Source organism: Convolutriloba macropyga, chromosome 7 (assembly GCF_964194025.1).
Source record: "Convolutriloba macropyga chromosome 7, txConMacr16.3, whole genome shotgun sequence".
Taxonomy (NCBI): Eukaryota; Metazoa; Xenacoelomorpha; order Acoela; family Convolutidae; genus Convolutriloba; species Convolutriloba macropyga.
Window position 1 is genome coordinate 18,217,318 of NC_134474.1, and position 17,524 is coordinate 18,234,841.

The 17,524-nt window shown below is 31.9% G+C and overlaps 1 protein-coding gene across 1 annotated transcript in view; it reads right to left on the reverse strand.

Annotated features, from left to right (window-relative positions):
* The window catches only part of LOC142342965 (uncharacterized), an 87,577-nt gene that overhangs the window by 13,203 nt on the left and 56,850 nt on the right, over positions 1–17,524 (reverse strand). Inside the window, exons 2-3 of the mRNA XM_075394647.1 lie at positions 15,139–15,961; positions 3,620–3,775 (exon numbers count right to left, since the gene is read on the reverse strand). Coding sequence (XP_075250762.1) covers positions 3,620–3,775; positions 15,139–15,745 — 763 coding nt within the window. The 5' untranslated portion in view covers positions 15,746–15,961. The remainder of the gene's footprint in view (positions 1–3,619; positions 3,776–15,138; positions 15,962–17,524) is intronic.

The window sequence follows — 17,524 nt, forward strand, 5'->3', positions numbered from 1 at the left end:
GTTTTTGGAGGTGGTTAATGCATAGACCTTGATACATATAGGTCAAAACGGCGCCATTTTTGATAACTTTGTGAATTTTATGCGCCTCTTCAGCAAACTAAAAAACATCTATAGAAGAACACACTTAAATTATTTTTCAAACTCTGAATAAACGACGTTTTTGAAAACAAAAGAAAAAGTGTGTTTCTCTCCTTCTTTTAATTATCAGTTAAGTTAGTGTTCACCAATAAAAAAAATTTAGAATTTCTCTGCTGTCGAAATTCTCCACGAGACCAGAAGACGTTGCTTTGAGCCAATCCTGAATTATGGTTTTGCCAGTAGAAACATTTCGTTACTCCAAACTGAGTCTTAAAAGCAAAAAATGATACACGCTTTTCTTTAGTAGTGACCTTGTACCGACTGCTTTTTTTTGAAAAGTATACGCGGGCACTGTTTTGTTTGTTTACGCAAACCACGAAAAACTACAAATTGTATGTCATTAATGTTGGTGAGAATCTCAGATCGAGACAATAGTTTTTTTTGCTCAGTTATATGAGTATCAAGTATAAATTATTTATAGAAGTTTTTGCTGTTCTTTCTACTCAAACTTTAATTTACTCAGACATCATAAATTACTTTATAGTAATTATAATTGTCAAAACTTGCTTTTGTCATGGATCAGTTTGTCATTAAGCCCCTAAAACATTTCATCATGTAAATAATAAGCAGATAATACTCTTAAAAATTACAAAAAGTTATGAGGCAAATGAAATTCCGTAGTTTTAAACTCTTTCAATTCTTTCAACAATACAAGTAATAATTTCCAAAGTCAGCTGCTTGTGCTGAGCCTGCTCAGATCAATTTTTGTTCCGACCCCTCTTGAGGGGGTAGGAACTATATACTCAAATGATTTTTTTTGTTCAGACAATTTTGATCGATCGATATAATCATCGTACAGAGTTGTGGGTGGTATCATTAAAAAACCTGTCCAGCGTCGAAAAGCGAATTAAAAAAATTTTGTAGAATTTCTTTTTCTAGTGCGAGTTATGGATGTATTAATTTTTGTGAAAATTAGACCAAATTGAGTCACTTTAGTTCAAATTTTCCGGAATTTTTGCCTATATTTTCGTCAATTTTGCTAAAATTGGTATAAATTTTTAAAGATAGTGTAGTTGATTTTTATTTTTCAAGACAAAAACGTATTGTGGACTTTTTGATTTAATTTTTTTGGCAAAAATTTTTGCTAAATATTTCAAAATTCAGCCTTTTTCATCAAAAATAGCACGCAATAAGCTTCTTTAGTCAACTTTGATTAAAATTTCCTGACGTTTACACCCAAAACCACTATCACAATCTTTGTAAACTCCAGAGAGGGCTAGTCCTTCTTCCATTTTTTAGAGTGCTCTTTTTATAAAACGTTGCCATTTTTTGCTTAAATTACTCGTTGATTATCAAAAACGCAGCAGTTAGTTTCGATTATTTAACAAACAAACTATCTATATCCATAAAACCAAAAAACTGTGTTCCTAATGGACGGACAGATTTAGCAAGGCGAGTTTTGGACCAAACTTGGACTGTTACAATCCAAAAAAATGGTATTGTAATCAGTCAGTTTTTCTTAAAAAATAAAGATCGAGATTTTTAAAATTAGTCAAAGAACAGAAAAATTAAAATCGACACTCTTTGATACTGTTGATCACTGTTGACAATGTTGATAGATCCAAGTGGCTTCCTAAGCAGCTCTAAATCACTGTGTCTAGGTTCTTACTTGAAAGCTTATAGTCGTTTTGTCTTTTAAAAAATATTTGTTTTGTAAATAAATAATGGCTTATTGAAATTTGCCTCGTTTTTTTTCGTAATTTGGTCAATTTGTAGCTTAGGAAGAATGCTTTTTTATTCTACTGAATTAAATTTTAACCTTTATTGGGGTTTGAAGCCTTAAGTCATTGTTTTCTGCCTTTGATACTACGAGATTTGATAATTTTGTTTCGATTTTTAGGCCTTTGCAATTTTTTCACGTTTTCTCTTTTCGTCACATTATCGCATTATTGGCAGATCACATATCACATTATTGGCGTTCAAAACATGGCACAACTGAACATTTCAAAATCTTTAAAGATGTGGATAACGGTTTAAACGATTTCGACACCGCATTCTCGAAGAATTTAATTGAATTATTTAATATTGTCTTTAACACTCTTTTTACTCTGTCTTTTTAGTCGTATGAAATTTCTGGTATAATGACAGATTTCATTGATTTTCTATGGAAGAATAAATGAGCCGATATTTTAATTTGAGTAGACAACTGATCGCTTTCATGACTTGGGAAACATTTTTTTGTCTGTTTGTTACCTAGTCGCGCTAATTACAGGCCATATATGACATTTTTGGTGTCAACAGGTGTCACAAGGTATTGGTGTTACAAAATCTAATGGTTTTAAATTTTTTGTTTTGACTTTCCCGGCTTCGACAAGGGTTGTTCACAAAAAAAATTAATATAAATTTTCGATTTTTGTCAGATTTGAAGTTCTTTTTGCTTAGGACTTAGGACATATTCTGGATTACTAAAGGTCTCAAGGGCTTCCTTTGGATGAATAAAGGAATTTATTTAATTATTTCAATTTGTAGCTGACGGCTCTCATGACCTTGGAAATAATTTTTTTTCTTAAGTACAAAAATATTACATAATTTTGCGCTTTCTTCTTTTTTGTCTACTTGTTACCAAGCGTAGTCGAGCATATAGTGAGGGGCAAAATATGACTTCGTGGCTGCGGCAACGTTTTCTCGCAAGTTTGAGTTGAATTTTAGTTTGTTGTCTATTTGTGTTCGTTTTTGTAACTGCATAAAAAATTGAATAATGAGAGTTATTGATGTCCTCCTAAAGAAACATAGGTAATCAGAAATCTGCGATGATTTCTAATGGTTTTAATTAATTTGAAATTAATTGTTTCTAAACAGTATAGGCGAAGTTTGTAACTTCAATGTTTTTTTTCTTTATTGTCTGATTGTTACCGACCCTCATTATGGACTGGTCTCATATCTTTTCTAGTGAAGTACAAGTTTTTTTGTTTAGTTTTAGTTTTATCTGACGCCATTTTGACGTTGTTATTAGGATTTTTTTTAAATGGACATAAAGTTTAGGATGTAATTAATATTGTTGTTTTTGTTTGATTTTGCTGTTCGCCTTGACTCGCTTTCTTAATAATGGCATATCTCATCAATCTAATGCGTCATTTTTACTAGGATTTTTAGGATTTTTTTTAAACGGACATAAAGTTTAGGATATAAATAATATTGTTGTTTTTGTTTGATTTTGCTGTTCGCCTTGACTCGCTTTCTTAAGAATGGCATATCTCATCAATCTCATGCGTTTTTTTTTAGTCCACTGAGTTATTTGCTTTGGAGGCTATCTTTTTTTTCATACAACAATTTTTTTGAAAATTACTTGAATTTTTTTCTATCTGTTCCTCATTTGGTAGACAATTATGACAAAATTGAGGATGAGCGGAACCTTATGTGCAATTGCACATTACCGAGCCTCCTTGTTATGCTTTTCCTTTTTACCCAAACCAGTTCATCGTAGCTTCAGAAATTTCCGTGGCTTTGTATCTAACTTAAACCCTACAATAAAAATGCACACCTGAGTTGTGTATGTTCGGGTTAGCTCCTTTCTGTAGAAGTAAGTTGACAATCTGTGGGTTACCTCTCTTGGCTGCCCAGTGAAGGGGAGTCCAGCCGTTGATGGAATTGGCAGAGTTCACATCCACACACCCCGCTTTCAGGATCTCTTTCACACCTGTGAACGTCAATTACACTCGGATAACTTTTGAGTAACGGATCTTAAAAAATTGGGCATTAAGAAAAAAAAATTTTTATTCCCATGAGGTGATTTGATAGAAGTAATGGGCGTATTGTAATAACAACTGTTTCTGCATCCTAATAAGAAGTGGTGCTCGTCGTTATAATCAGTAATTGGCATATTCCAAACGTATGACATAAATTATAGACCTAAAGCGTACTCCCTAACAATTTTGAATGTTAAAGAATATAATGCACTATCGAGACTGAAGTAACGCCAATCAATTTCTAACAAAGAAGAAAATCTAGCTTATCTGCTTTTTGCGGTTAAGAAAGTATAGTTTGAGGAAATGAGCAATGAAAGGCCAGATCAGTAAATTTAGCCTGCATGCTAGCAAGAAATATTGCAGACATTTTGAGTTGCGAGTTTGCGTTCCTTTTTATACACAAATCACGTCGGACAAAATAACATAGGCAGTAAATCTTATTCCAAAATCACTAGCGAAAAAAAAATAATATGGAAATCCTTCAAAAGAACTGCTTACTTTAGAGTATCAAAACAGCTCGAAACATTTATTTAAGAAAAACAACTTTTTATTTTCTTACTTTTAAGGCATCTTAGCGTTCAAACAGAAACAGTGCCAAAGAAAAAGCGTTCTCGTAGAAACAGCCCCAAACATTTTTATCTTGCCATCATTTTTCGCTTTATTGTTTGTAGAATGCTAACTGAAATAAGGAGTTAAATTTAAAAAAAATTACTTCGTTGAGAACAGGAAAAAGACTACCTTCAATTGTTTCTCTCATTTTGCTGGGAACTTCGCTGTTGACACAAAACACTTCGAAACTCTATCATTCAGAAATTCCTACCAAAAAGATATAATTCAATTCAAAAAATATTGAGAGATTTTCATGCTAAATTGATAATTATACTGTTTATAAAACTTACTTCTGCATGGAACTATACTTCTATTTGTCATTATATCTGTTCAGTGTTCCGACGCCTCTTGAGGGGAGAGGAACTATATACTCAAACGGGGTTTTTTTTTGTTCAGTCAATTTTCGCCGATCGATATATTCATCGTAGAGAATTGAGACTGGTATCATTAGAAAGCTCGTTCAGCGTAGAATATGGAATTAAAAAGATTTTTTTAATTTTCGTTTTCTACAGGGAGTTATCGAGGTTTAAACTTCTGAGAAAAGTAGAGGGAATTCACGTTATTTTTATTCACATTTTCCGGAATTTTTGCCTAAATTTTCGTCAATTTTGCTAAAATTTGTTAAAATTTTTTTAAAAAATGTCTTTGATTTTGTTTTTAAAGACAAACAAGCATTCTTGATTATTTTGATTAAATTTTCTTGGTCGAAAATTCTGGATAAATATTTCAAAATTCAGCCTTTTTCGTCAAAAACAGCACAAAATAAGCTACTTTAGTCCACTTTGATTAAATCTGACGACAGTACACCCTGAAACAACACTAATACAATCTTTGTAGACTCAGAGGGGGGCTATTCCTATTTCAGCTTCCGCTGAGAGTGCTCTGTGATTAAAACTTTGCCGTTTTTTGCTAACTTTACTCGTTGATTATCAAAAATGCAGAATTTGTTTTTGAGTTTTCAACTAACAAACTCTATATCTACAACATTCGAAAAATCAATTGTTCCTAACGAACAAAAAGCATTAGCCGGGTTAGTTTTGGGCCAATCTTGGACTGTTACAATACAAAAAGATATCGGATTGTAATCAGTCGGTCTTTTTTTGAAAAAAAAGACGCTTTTTTATTAATAAAGAACAGCTTATTAATATCAAATCAAAGCTCATGAGTGATAGCTCCGATTGGCTTCCTATGCAGCTCCAAGCTAAAGCATGTCGTTCTTTACTTGAAAGTTTATGGTCGTTTCGATTTTTAAATTAAATGATTTTTAAATAAATAATGGCGTAATATACTTTTCCTCTTTTTTTTTCTTATCTTGGTCAACTTGTAGCTTAGTGTCAGCAAAAAAAGAAAGATTCTTCATTTTACTGATTTAAAATTAAGTCTCAATTGCGGTATTAAGACTGAAGTTATTGTTTTCTGGCTTTGATACTACTAGAAATCAGATTTTTTTTGTTTTTAGATATTTGCCAGTAATTCACGTTTTCTAGTTTTGTCACATTATCACATTGTTGACAGTTCTTATATCACATTATTACCGTTCAAAATTAGACAGAAATGAATATATTAAAATCCTGGCAGATATAGATTATTGGTTTAACGGCCTCGAAAATTCTTTCTTGAAGAAATTAATTGACTTTTTTAATTTTGTCTTTAACTGTCATTTTTACTTTGTCGTTTCGGTTGTATGGAATTTCCTGTACAGTGATAGATTTCATTGGCTTTTCAATACATGGGCCGATATCCTGATATTAGTAGATAGCTGATGGCTTTCATGACTTTGAAAACAATCGTTTTCCAAAACAAAAAAAAAACTTTTTATTTTCGCAATTTTGTTCCTTTTGTTTTTCTTTTTGTTAGCTAATCTCGTTAATTACAGGTCAAATATGGCATTATGGGTGTCAAGGGAAGGTGTCAAAAGGGATTGGTGTCACAAAATCTATTTTTTTAAAGAATTCGTTATGACCTTACTAGTTTGACTATGACCGACACCGCTTTTTCACAAAAAAAGTAAATTAATTTGATTTTTGTCACATTTGACGTTGTTTTTGTAGATGCAAGACAAATTCTGGATAACTGAAGGTCTCAGGAGCTTCCGTTGGATGAATAAACGACCCGATTTAAATATTTCATTTTGTAATTAATGTCTTTCATGACTTTGGATGTAACTTCGTTTTGAAAAATCAAAAGTATTACATACTTTTGCCCTTTTCTCTTTTTTCCTACTTGTTACCTATTCTCATTATGAAAGGGCTAATACTATATTATTGGTGTCTGATGAAGGCTCAAGCGAACATATGTTAAGAGCCAAAATATGACTTTATGGCTTCGACAGCGTTTTCTGGCAAGTTTTATTTGATTTTTTGTTTGTAGTTTATTTGTTGTTCTTTTTAGCCGCTTAAAAAACTGAATAAGGACAGGTCCCAATGCCCTTCTATAGAAGCATTGGTAATCGTAAACCTTTGGGATTTTTTATTCGATTTCAAAAGGTTTTCATCACTTTGAAGTTAATTGTTTAAAAAAATTAGCGAATTTGTTAACTTTACTGTTTTTATTCTTTTTTGTCTAATTGATACCGAACCTTTTTATGGACTCGTCCCATATCTTTTCTGGTGATTTATAAGTTATTTTGTTTAGTTTTAGGTTTATCTGACGGTATGTTGAATTTATTAAATTTTGATTTTTAAAACGGACAAAGAGTTTTTGATGTAATTAATGTTTGTTGTTGTTGCTGTTTGATTTTGCTGTTCGTATTCACTCGCTTTCTTAATATTGGCATATCACAGCAATCTAATGCATCAATTTTTACCCCCTTGATTTATTTGCTTTGGAGGCCATCTTATTGTTCATACACAATTTTTTTGAAAATTACTTTTTGATTTTTTTGGGATTTGCAAAGTATAATTTTTGGGTTTTCCTATCTGTTCCTCATTTGGTAGACAATTATGCCAAAATTGTGGATGAGCGGGGTCGGAACCTTATGTGCCATTGCACATTAACGAGCCTCCTTGTTATGCTTTTCCATTAATACGCAAACCACTTCATCGTAGCTTCAGAAACTTCCGTGGCTTTGTATCTAACTTAAACCCTACAATATTACATACTTTTGCACTTTTCTCCTTTTTGCCTCCTTGTTACCTAGTCTCACTAATGAATCGCCATATAATACATTATCGGTGTTTGAAAAAGGCGCAATCAAATATATTTTGAGGGCCAAAATATGGCTTGACGCTTTTAAAGGCGTTTTCTGGCAAGTTTCAATTAAATTTTTGTTTGTAGTTTTTTTGTTGTTCTTTTTAGCCGCTTGAAAAATTGAATAATGACAGGTCCTAATGCCCTTCTATAGAAGCATTGGTAATCGTACCCCTTTGGGGTTTTTTTATTTGATTTCTAAAGGTTTTCATCACTTTGAAGTTAATTGTTTAAAAAAATAAGCGAATTTTTTAACTTTACTGCTTTTATTCTTTTTTGTCTAATTGTTATCGAACCTTTTTATGGACTTGTCCCATATCTTTTTTGGTGATTTATAAGTTATTTTGTTTAAATTTAGGTTTATATGACGGTATGTTGAATTTATTAAATTTTGATTTTTAAAACGGACATAAAGTTTTTGATGTAATTAATGTTTGTTGTTGTTGCTGTTTGATTTTGCTGTTCGTATTCACTCGCTTTCTTAATACTGGCATAACACAGCCATCTAATGCATCAATTTTTACTCCATTGAGTTATTTGCTTTGGAGGCTATCTTATTGTTCATACACAATTTTTTTGAAAATTACTTGGGGTTTTTTGGTATTCGCAAAATATATTTTTTGGGTTTTTCTATCTGTTCCTCATTTGGTAAACAAATATGCCAAAATTGTGGATGAGCGGGGTCGGAACCTTATGTGCCATCGCACATTACCGAGCCTTTTTGTTTTGTATCTATGCATAAACATAGATGAGGTCTCATTAGTCACGTACGCCTAAACTTTCGTTCCCTAACCAACCTAATTATGACTTTACGCCGAAAACACAATAGATGAAGGATTTTGCATGAATTATGGGGTTCAATCAGTTCGTTGGCACTTACTTAATTGAATAAAAATGACTTTTCTTCAAATTGTGGCCCCATATAATTGCAAAGTCTATTAGCCCCAGGAAAAAAGAGAATTATGCAAAAGCATAGCACAGAAAAAAATAATTATTTGTTGAAATTAGTTACTGTTTGAAAATTGGTATTTGTTTGAAATTAGCATAAGTCTTTGAAGACGTTGTCGACAAAAAACGTCGATAAATTAGTAGTAAAAACCTTTGGATTTTTATCAATATTGCCAATCTTTACCTTTAAATGAAAGATGTGTGATAAAAATTTAGCACAAAAAATTCTTATGGTTTGCATAGTCATTCAAAAATCACCTCGTTTTGGTGACATTAACACAAATAAGCATCCCTCATTTTTAGAGTCATTTTGAATTTCTGAATATTTCCTCTTTTTGTTTCTCTATAGTTTTTATTCGTATACGTAGAGCAGAAGCATCTATTAAAATACAAATCTTCAGACAATTTTCATTTTTGTTCCGACCCACTTTAGTGGGGGAGGAACTATATATTCAAATGGGTTTTTTTGTTTAGACAATTTTGGCCCATCAATATAATCATCGTAGAGAGTTGTGAGTGGTATCATTAGAATGCCCATCCAGCATAGAATTTGGAAATTAAAAGATTTTTCAATTTCAGCTTTTTATAGGGAGTTATCGAGGTTTAAAGTTTTGTGAATATTAGACGTAATTCAGCCGTTTTTATTCACATTTTCGGTATTTTTGACCAAATTTTGCTAAAATATGTTAAATTGTTAACTGTAGTGTTATCGAATTTATCTCTTAAGGTAGAGGAGCGCTGCTGAATTGTTCGATCAGAGTATTTTGGCTAGAATTTATGCTAAATTTTTAACAAATTCAGACATTTTTTGTCAAAAATGGGGGGACCAAATTTGATTTTAGCCCACTGACTTTATTTTTGCTGGAAGTAGACAACTCAAAACTGCAGCCATATTCTTTTTCAGCTCAAAAACGGCTCGTTGTACTACCGCTTGCAATAAGAGTCTTCTGGAATTATAATTTTGCCAGTTTTTTGCAATCTTAAACTAGATAATTGTACAAAATGCATTATTTATTTCTGACAAACAGAAAATTTCTTTTTAGAAAATGATCTTTTCGTAAACATTTGAACAACTGAGTTATTTGCTAGACGTCTGGCGCAATTTGGACTGATCTTGATCTCCCCATGGATCCTTATAATAAAATAATACTAGATTTTAAAGGGGTGCAAACTTTTTATCAAAAAATTTGCAATATGTAAATGTTTTTTATGTAAATTACTCAAAAATTTACTGACAAGAATTTCAAATCAGGGCTCAAACAATGACAGATACTATTTACAATAAACGAGGCCCCGCGATATTAATTTATGGTTTCAGAGTTAATCTCAAGGTTTTCATGGCTCTGACCTATTGTTTTCGTAAAAAAAGTTATGGAGTTGTTGAGTCTTGCTTTTTTTCTTATATTTTGTAGCCCCGTGATTAAGTGACCTCATTCGAAGATCCAGTAAGCTTCCTATGTAGTATAAACCATCCTAGACAATTCTTTCAGTTGTTATCTAAGGTCTGTTATGCTTTTGAATATATTTGTTTTGAAAAAATATCGGCGAGTTTCTGAACTTTGCCACTATTTCATCTTATTTTTCTCAACTTCGGGCGAAGTCTCAGTATAAACAGGCGGAAACCAGTTTACTGTGAGTTATAAAACAATGTCGGTAATGGTCTTATATTCAACTAATGGATTCTTTGTTTTGATACTACACGTTTTCAATTTGTTTTTTGTTTTTGGGCAAAATTGCAGACTTTATGAAATCATTTTGTTTCCTTGTCGAATTATCACATTATCAACAAGTCAGTTGTACAAAAAGTATAGTAGAGAAAATGCAAAACGTTAGAAAAAGGCTGATCTTGTTAGGTTAACTGTTTTTGCTGAATAGTTTATGCTTTTTTGGCTGAGACACAGTTATCTCGCAAAATTTTATTTTTTTTTGTTTTTACCTATGTTTGTCTCTTTTTGTTGTCGTACGCTATATAACAGATAACTATAGGTCTCAACTGCTTCCTCAAGGCGTATAACTCAATCTAGTTAAAGATTTCAGTTTAAAGCTGTTTGTTTTAATGACTTTCAAAGTGAAAGAGAAAAAAACTTTAACTGTCTTTCTTTTGTTTTCATTTTTGTCACCATGTAGCTCAATGAAACTAATTAGAAGTCTTAATTACTTTTGTTGGTTCATCTTTATTCGCGCTTGGTTATACGTTGTCAATGATTGCTTTGACAATTCAAATCCGTAAAAAGTTTTCGAGATTTCTCTACTATTCGTTTTTAGGGTTTCTTTTTGTTGTCATCACTACATAGTGCTTTTATAAGAAAGATTCTTTGATGCTAAGATGAGGAAAAAGTGGCGTCTGACAGTTTTTGCACAGTAACATCTCATCATTATAGTGCCATGAACAGTGTGATGTAAAATTGTTTGAAAATTTGGTTTCTTTATGTATTTGTTATTTTGTGGGGTGGTGACTTAGTCTTCTTAATAACAGCCCCCATTGACTTCCTGCGTTTTTGCAGCTGAAAGCATCTTTGTTGATATCTTAAATCTGTTATGACTGTTGAAAATATTTATTTTCAAAAACATGTTTGGGTTTTTGAGCTTCGTCATTCTTCTAATTAGTTTTTCGGTCAATTTGCAGCTCAGTCTCTGTAAATTCGGGTCACACCTTGTCTCTAGTAAACTATAATCCAAACTTAATAACAGTTTCAGCTTCAAATATCCGTTTCTCGGCTTTGTTACTTTTGTTACTGCGAGATTTTTTAAAATGCTTGAGATTTTATATATTTGTATATTTTAAAGGATTTTTGTTTTCCTTTCAATTTATAACAATAATAGTAAATCCGAAATTTGGTGCAATTGAACATTGGATAACGAGTCTCAATTGCTTCTTATGGAGGTATGAATGAACATTTCAACAATTTCAGTTGATATCTAATGACTTCATTAACTGTGAAATTAATTGTTTTTGAAAATAGGAACGTATTTTTGAACTTCGCACATCAGCTCTTTTTATCGACCTGTTAACCAGTCTCATTGAGGACAGTTCCCATATCCTTTCTACTGAAGTATAGGTTAAATTGTTTTGTTTAGGTTTTACCTGATGCGAGTTTGATCTTTTATTATTATAGACATCGTGTTTTATTCAAAAATAATGTCTGCTGTTTGATTTTTATCTTTGTCCTTTCTAGTAGTCCTATTATCAACAACTTTCATTGGCCCTCTAGTGTGGCATTATTTTATTCCATTGGTTTTAATGAACGATATATATATTTTTGAAAATTTTCTGTCTCTTCATCATTTGGTAGTTAATTAAGTCAAGAAATTGGATGAGCAGGGTCGGAACATTATGTGCGTACGCACATAACCGATCCTCCTTGTTAATACTTTATCGCAAAATGCGCGTATCATTTACTTGAGCTTTCCATTCTCTCAGTTTTTCAAAACTTTAATTCGGTTTTCACCAATCAAGATTATTTTCTCAAATAAAAGGTTATGATACATATTTGTTGGTAATTCCTAATATTATCAAAGAAAAATCAAAATCACTCGAATATATTTGTTGTTATTTTTTCATTTAAGTTAAGTTGAGTCAATTTTTTTGTTAATTCCTTTCGCAAAGTTTAGTTTTTCCTACATTAGTTAATCACATATTTTCCTATGGAATTTTGAAATAGGTCGTTTCTGCTGTTTTAATCCGTCCTCAGTTTGATTGATATCATTTTTAGTGTTAATTTAACTCTTTCGGTGGAATGTGTGTCTAAAATAACTTGCAGACTACATGTATTTTTTTAAATCAAGAATTTTAATTAAATCAAGTTGTGATTAAAACAGATTAGAAATGACAGAGCAAAATGACTTAAATCGTATTTTTGATATAATTTGACTTAGGTTAGATCCTCTCGTTTTTGTCATTTCTATAACTCAAGGTATTAAAGACTCGCGTTCCACATAAAGAGTGTTCAGTTATAAAAAAAGGAAAGTTATAAATAAAAGTTATAAAACAATATATTTTAATGGAATTTCTGCTATCTCATTTCTGCTCTGTTTTAACCCAAAACTTTTTTATAGTAATTCAAGTTATTATCTAAAATATAGATCCAAAAAATATAACTTGATTTATAAAAAATACGACTAAGTGCATCCTACAGAAGCATGTTTGAGTTGCAGACTGCGTTTTCTGTACATTTTCTATCTGGTCTCATCCCATTTTGAATTTCATAAAAAAATATTTGTGATAACTTAAGGTAGGCATGCGTATTTTTCATGGAAATTGTTCAAAGAACGTATTCTGCAACTCAAAAATTTCATCATATTTTTTACAAATCAAGTTATAATTTTCAACCAAGTCATGATCAAAACAGAGCAGAAATGACGGAGGAAATACTAAGAGATTAAATTGCATTTTTATATCGCTTGAATTACAAGAATTAGATCTTTTTATTATATCCGTTCGCAATGTCTTATTTTTCTTACCTTAGGATGTTGCAAACATTTTTCTATGCAATTTAAAATAGGTCATTTATGCTCTGCTTAATCCGTCTTCCATTTGGTTGATGACAGTTTTGGTGTAAACTTAACTATTTCTATGGAATGCAGGCCTTTAAAAAGTACAAATGCGAAAGCCTACCTTAGATTTATAAAAAAAACGAATGCCTACCTTAGGTTATCACAAACATTTTTCCAAAGAAATTAAAAAATGTCATTTCTGCTCTTCTCTAATCCGTGTTTTTTATATCATTTTTAGTGCTAACCTAACTTTTTCTGTAGAATGCGGGTCCTTCATAACTTCATTTATAGAAAATAAAAATAATGGCTTCATACAGAAGCATAGTTAAATTGAAGACTATGTGTTCTGAAAGACTTTTATCTTGTCTAGTCATCGACCGAATTGGTAATGATACTCGAAAGCCAAAAACATTTGATACCAAGAGAGAGTGTTTGAAATAAAATTACGTCAATTTGTAATTCATGGACACAGCAGTTCCTTAGAATGCAAAACTTCTAATACTAGGGCCCTTTGTCAGATCTTTTTGCAATGTCTTGTTTTTCCTACCTTAAGTTATCGCAAATTTTTTTCATGGAATTTCTGCCTCATTATTTCTGCTCTGTTCTAATCACAACTTGATTTAAAGTAATTGAATTTATCATATAACAAAAAAATCTAACAAATGTTAACTTTATTTTAAAAAAAAACGATCAAATGCTTTATATAGACGCATGTTTGAGTTGCAAGCTAAGTAATGTGTACAATTTCAATCTTGTTTAATCCTAGACCGAATTGTTATTGATACTCGTAACCCAAATACACTTGATACCCGGAGAAGGTTCTGAAAAAAATGAGGTGAAATTGGATTTCATGAACACAACATTTCTTTACAACACAAAACAGAGAAACGATGTAACCTAAAGTCAACCATTATGCTCAAAAAATCCATTTAACTTCAATTTAATTGAATATAATTTTTTGTTGGCACATTCACTCTTCGCTTTCCTTCTTTACCTGATGTTGAGTTGAGATAATTATTGCATCGTAGTAGTATGTTTTGTTGCATTTAACGGTTTAAATTTCTCTCAGAGTTTGAAAAATTATTTAATAAATAAACACAAGTTTCCTTAATTAACCTCATATTGGAGTCGTCAATTCCAAGTAAACAGTCTAAAATAGTGAACACGATAGCACCTTCAACCGAATGATCCCACTTACCCCAGTGTTGCCGAAACGGAAAACCTCTCTTAATTTTTTCAGCATGGAATTTGAACTAGATCTTTTCTGCTTTGCTTTTACACGTCTTCATCCTGATTGATCTCTTTTGTAAGTGCCAGCTCAGTTTCTTAGGATATGGGTTTTTACTATCCGCTCAATAATCATGTTCTGTTTTTAATTTCTTCTATATCAAGACTTGATTAGCTACATTTCCAAAATCGTTTTTAGAATGATGCTTTGACTTGCAAAAAATATCATTATATGGTTCATACAAATGCCCAAGGGAGCTCAAGACTATTTTGTTGTACATAAGTTCTTTAAATGAAGCTTGAAAACCTTCCAAATAATTTGAATGAGTTAGAAAATAAGTAAATATTTTGAAAAAAATAACTTAAAATGAAGAGCTGAACGAATCTTGTTTTATCTCACACAAGAGAGAAGACCGAATTAGTAAAAATACACAAAGAGCCACAACAAAAACATTTCATATGAGAAAAAGGTGCCCGACTAGAGTGACGTAATTTTGGATTTCGTGCTAACAACTGTTGTGCGGTTGCAAAGCAAAAAAATGATATAAAGTAAAGATGGTGAAAATTAAATTTATTTTGGAAAATACACCAGAAACCAGAATAATTAAAAACAATTTTTTAAAGAAACTTTCAATCGTCACCAGAAATTGAGTCGTTGCTTATTGCATCGGAGTAATATTTGTAGTTGCATTTTTTAGTTTGAAATTTCTTCAAAATCTCATACAGCAGTTTGATTTTTAATAAACTCAGGTTTTTTTATTTTTCTCATTCTGGCTTCGTCAGTTCTAAGTTAACAGTTGAAAAAAATTAAACAACATAGCGCCTTCACCCGAATGAACCCACTTACCCTTGTGGTGCCCGAAACAGCAAAGCTCTCTTAACTTCTCCTCGTGAGTAACAATGACGTCACGGACATCTTGAGTTTCCACAGTCGAGATCCAGCCATCGTTGACACTCTCCAAAGTGGAGTAACCGATTTCACAACTAGATTTCTGTAATAACTTATTACCACCCTGTAATAAGGGAGGGTTGTCTAACTGGACAATATTAGAATTTGGAACTAATTTGGGCAGTGTTTCATGACAGACACTGTTCAAATTACGGTTCAATGACGAGCTGGCTGATATTGATACCGGGTTCTGATCAGACGGTAGATTACAGGCCGGGTTAAAATTCGGGTGGATATTTTGTGAAATTTGGGAATTATTAACAACAATGCCAGAAGCGCCTGGAATGTTAAATTTGGAAGTCAATTTCACTGACTTTGTTGGGCTAACATAGTGGTGGGCTCTATTTCCCCCCTCATGGGTTTCTGATGATACGGGGCAAGAAGAGGGGGGTAAATTGGCATTGGGGGGACTAGGGTTAACGGTATTGGGTACAAGTCGGTGTGGGTTATTCTCATGGGTAAACGTGGGCGCTATTTTGCCCAGCAAAACATCTTTATTACCCATTCCAGAAGTGTCCGAATATACAATGGAGGCTATTTGTGAGACATAATTTGATTCCGCGATCTCAAGGAATAAATAGTAACGAGATACACTTTGTATGTAATGAGATACAACCCACACAAGTGCAAAGTATTATGTCAGGTACAAGAAGAGTGGTAGTATTATAGTGAATAATAATGGTAATTGAAAATATGTTCCATTTAGATAAAAGGGTCGGCACTGCAACATAATCTCCACTGTCCAAAGGGCCATTAAAAAAGATAAAGTATCCAAATAACAGAAAGGTCAAGGAAATTTACGATCAAAGGTCAAATGTTCAAATATGTTAATATTTTAAACTGACCTCCTTTTCGTATCAGACCATGAAAATTCACAAAGAGAATCCAAATGCTGAAAAAATGCATGATGTGTCTAAAGTATATATGCTACATTTGAATAATACTAAAGGGTCTTTTAAAAAGACAAAATGATGCTTAAGATGCCGCCTTTCTTTTTCTTTATTCAAAAACATGTGACTGATTCTTTCATATATTTAAGATATTACTACGCCGACAAGGTAAGAAAAATCTTTTGAAAAAGAATTTAAACAGTGCAATTTCAACATGTAGAGGTAAATTTTGAATCAATTTCCAGGTTTCAAAAAACTTGAAGAAGAAATGTCATTATCAACGCATTGAAAAATGATTAAATCTGTCTAAAAAAGCATTCCCATCATAATTAACCCTATATATTAATAGAATCTGATTCTGCTTAGATGTTTATGTTTTCTAACAAACAAGTTCAAACAGGCCATTTTCTTGTAAGTTTATTGTTGAAATTTTTAACCCAAATCGGAAATAGTTCTATTCCTCGCAGGAAAAAAATCCATGTTTACCTTTGACGTAACTAATTAAACGGATCAAAATAATTGGCAGAAAGCGTCCCAAGTTCTGAAAAAAAGTATAACCGAGAAGTACTTGTGTAGCTATAAGAAGTGGAAAAAGTGAATTATAAGTCTCTTAGAGATTAGTTAAGAAAAATAAAAATTTTTTAATTGAGACCAAAGTCAGAAATATTCTACGTTAACAAAATTCTTGATTCGCGCCACAAAATATCTTTTCGATCTTTCCTGATATTAGGTTTTTTTTTTCAATTAATGTTAATAGGAGAAATTAAACCTCAAATGATCCCACAAAAAAACCGAGATACCAATGAAAAAGTCATGAACAACTGCATCGATTAGCTCAAAGTTTTTCAAATTTGTTGTTTTCTTGAGAGAATATCAAGTTTGAATATTCTTTTTTTAACAAATACATTAAGAACCCGCCAGAATACCCCATGTTGGTTATTCAACATTCAAAAGTAATCTATAAGAGGTTCCACTTTTTCAGGCCAAATCAGACTTTTCAGGAATTGTAGCTGTTCCACAAAAAACAGCATTGTTGTTCCGACCCACTTTAGTGGGGGAGGGACTATATATACAACTGGGTTTTTTTTGTTCAGACAATTTTGGCCGATCGATATAATCAGAGCAGAGAGTTGTGAGTGGTATCATTAGAAATCCCCTCCAGCGTAGAATATGGAATTAAAAGGATTTATTTAATTTTCGACTTTTATAGGGTTTTATTGAGGCTTAGAATTTTGTGAATATTGGACGTAATTAAGCTGTTTTTTTTCACATTTTCGGAATTTTTGACCAAATTTTCGTCAATTTTGCTAAAATACGTAAAAAATGTTCATTGTAGTGTGATTGATTTCATCTCTAAAGATAAAGAAGGGTTGCTGGATTGTTCGATCCGAGTT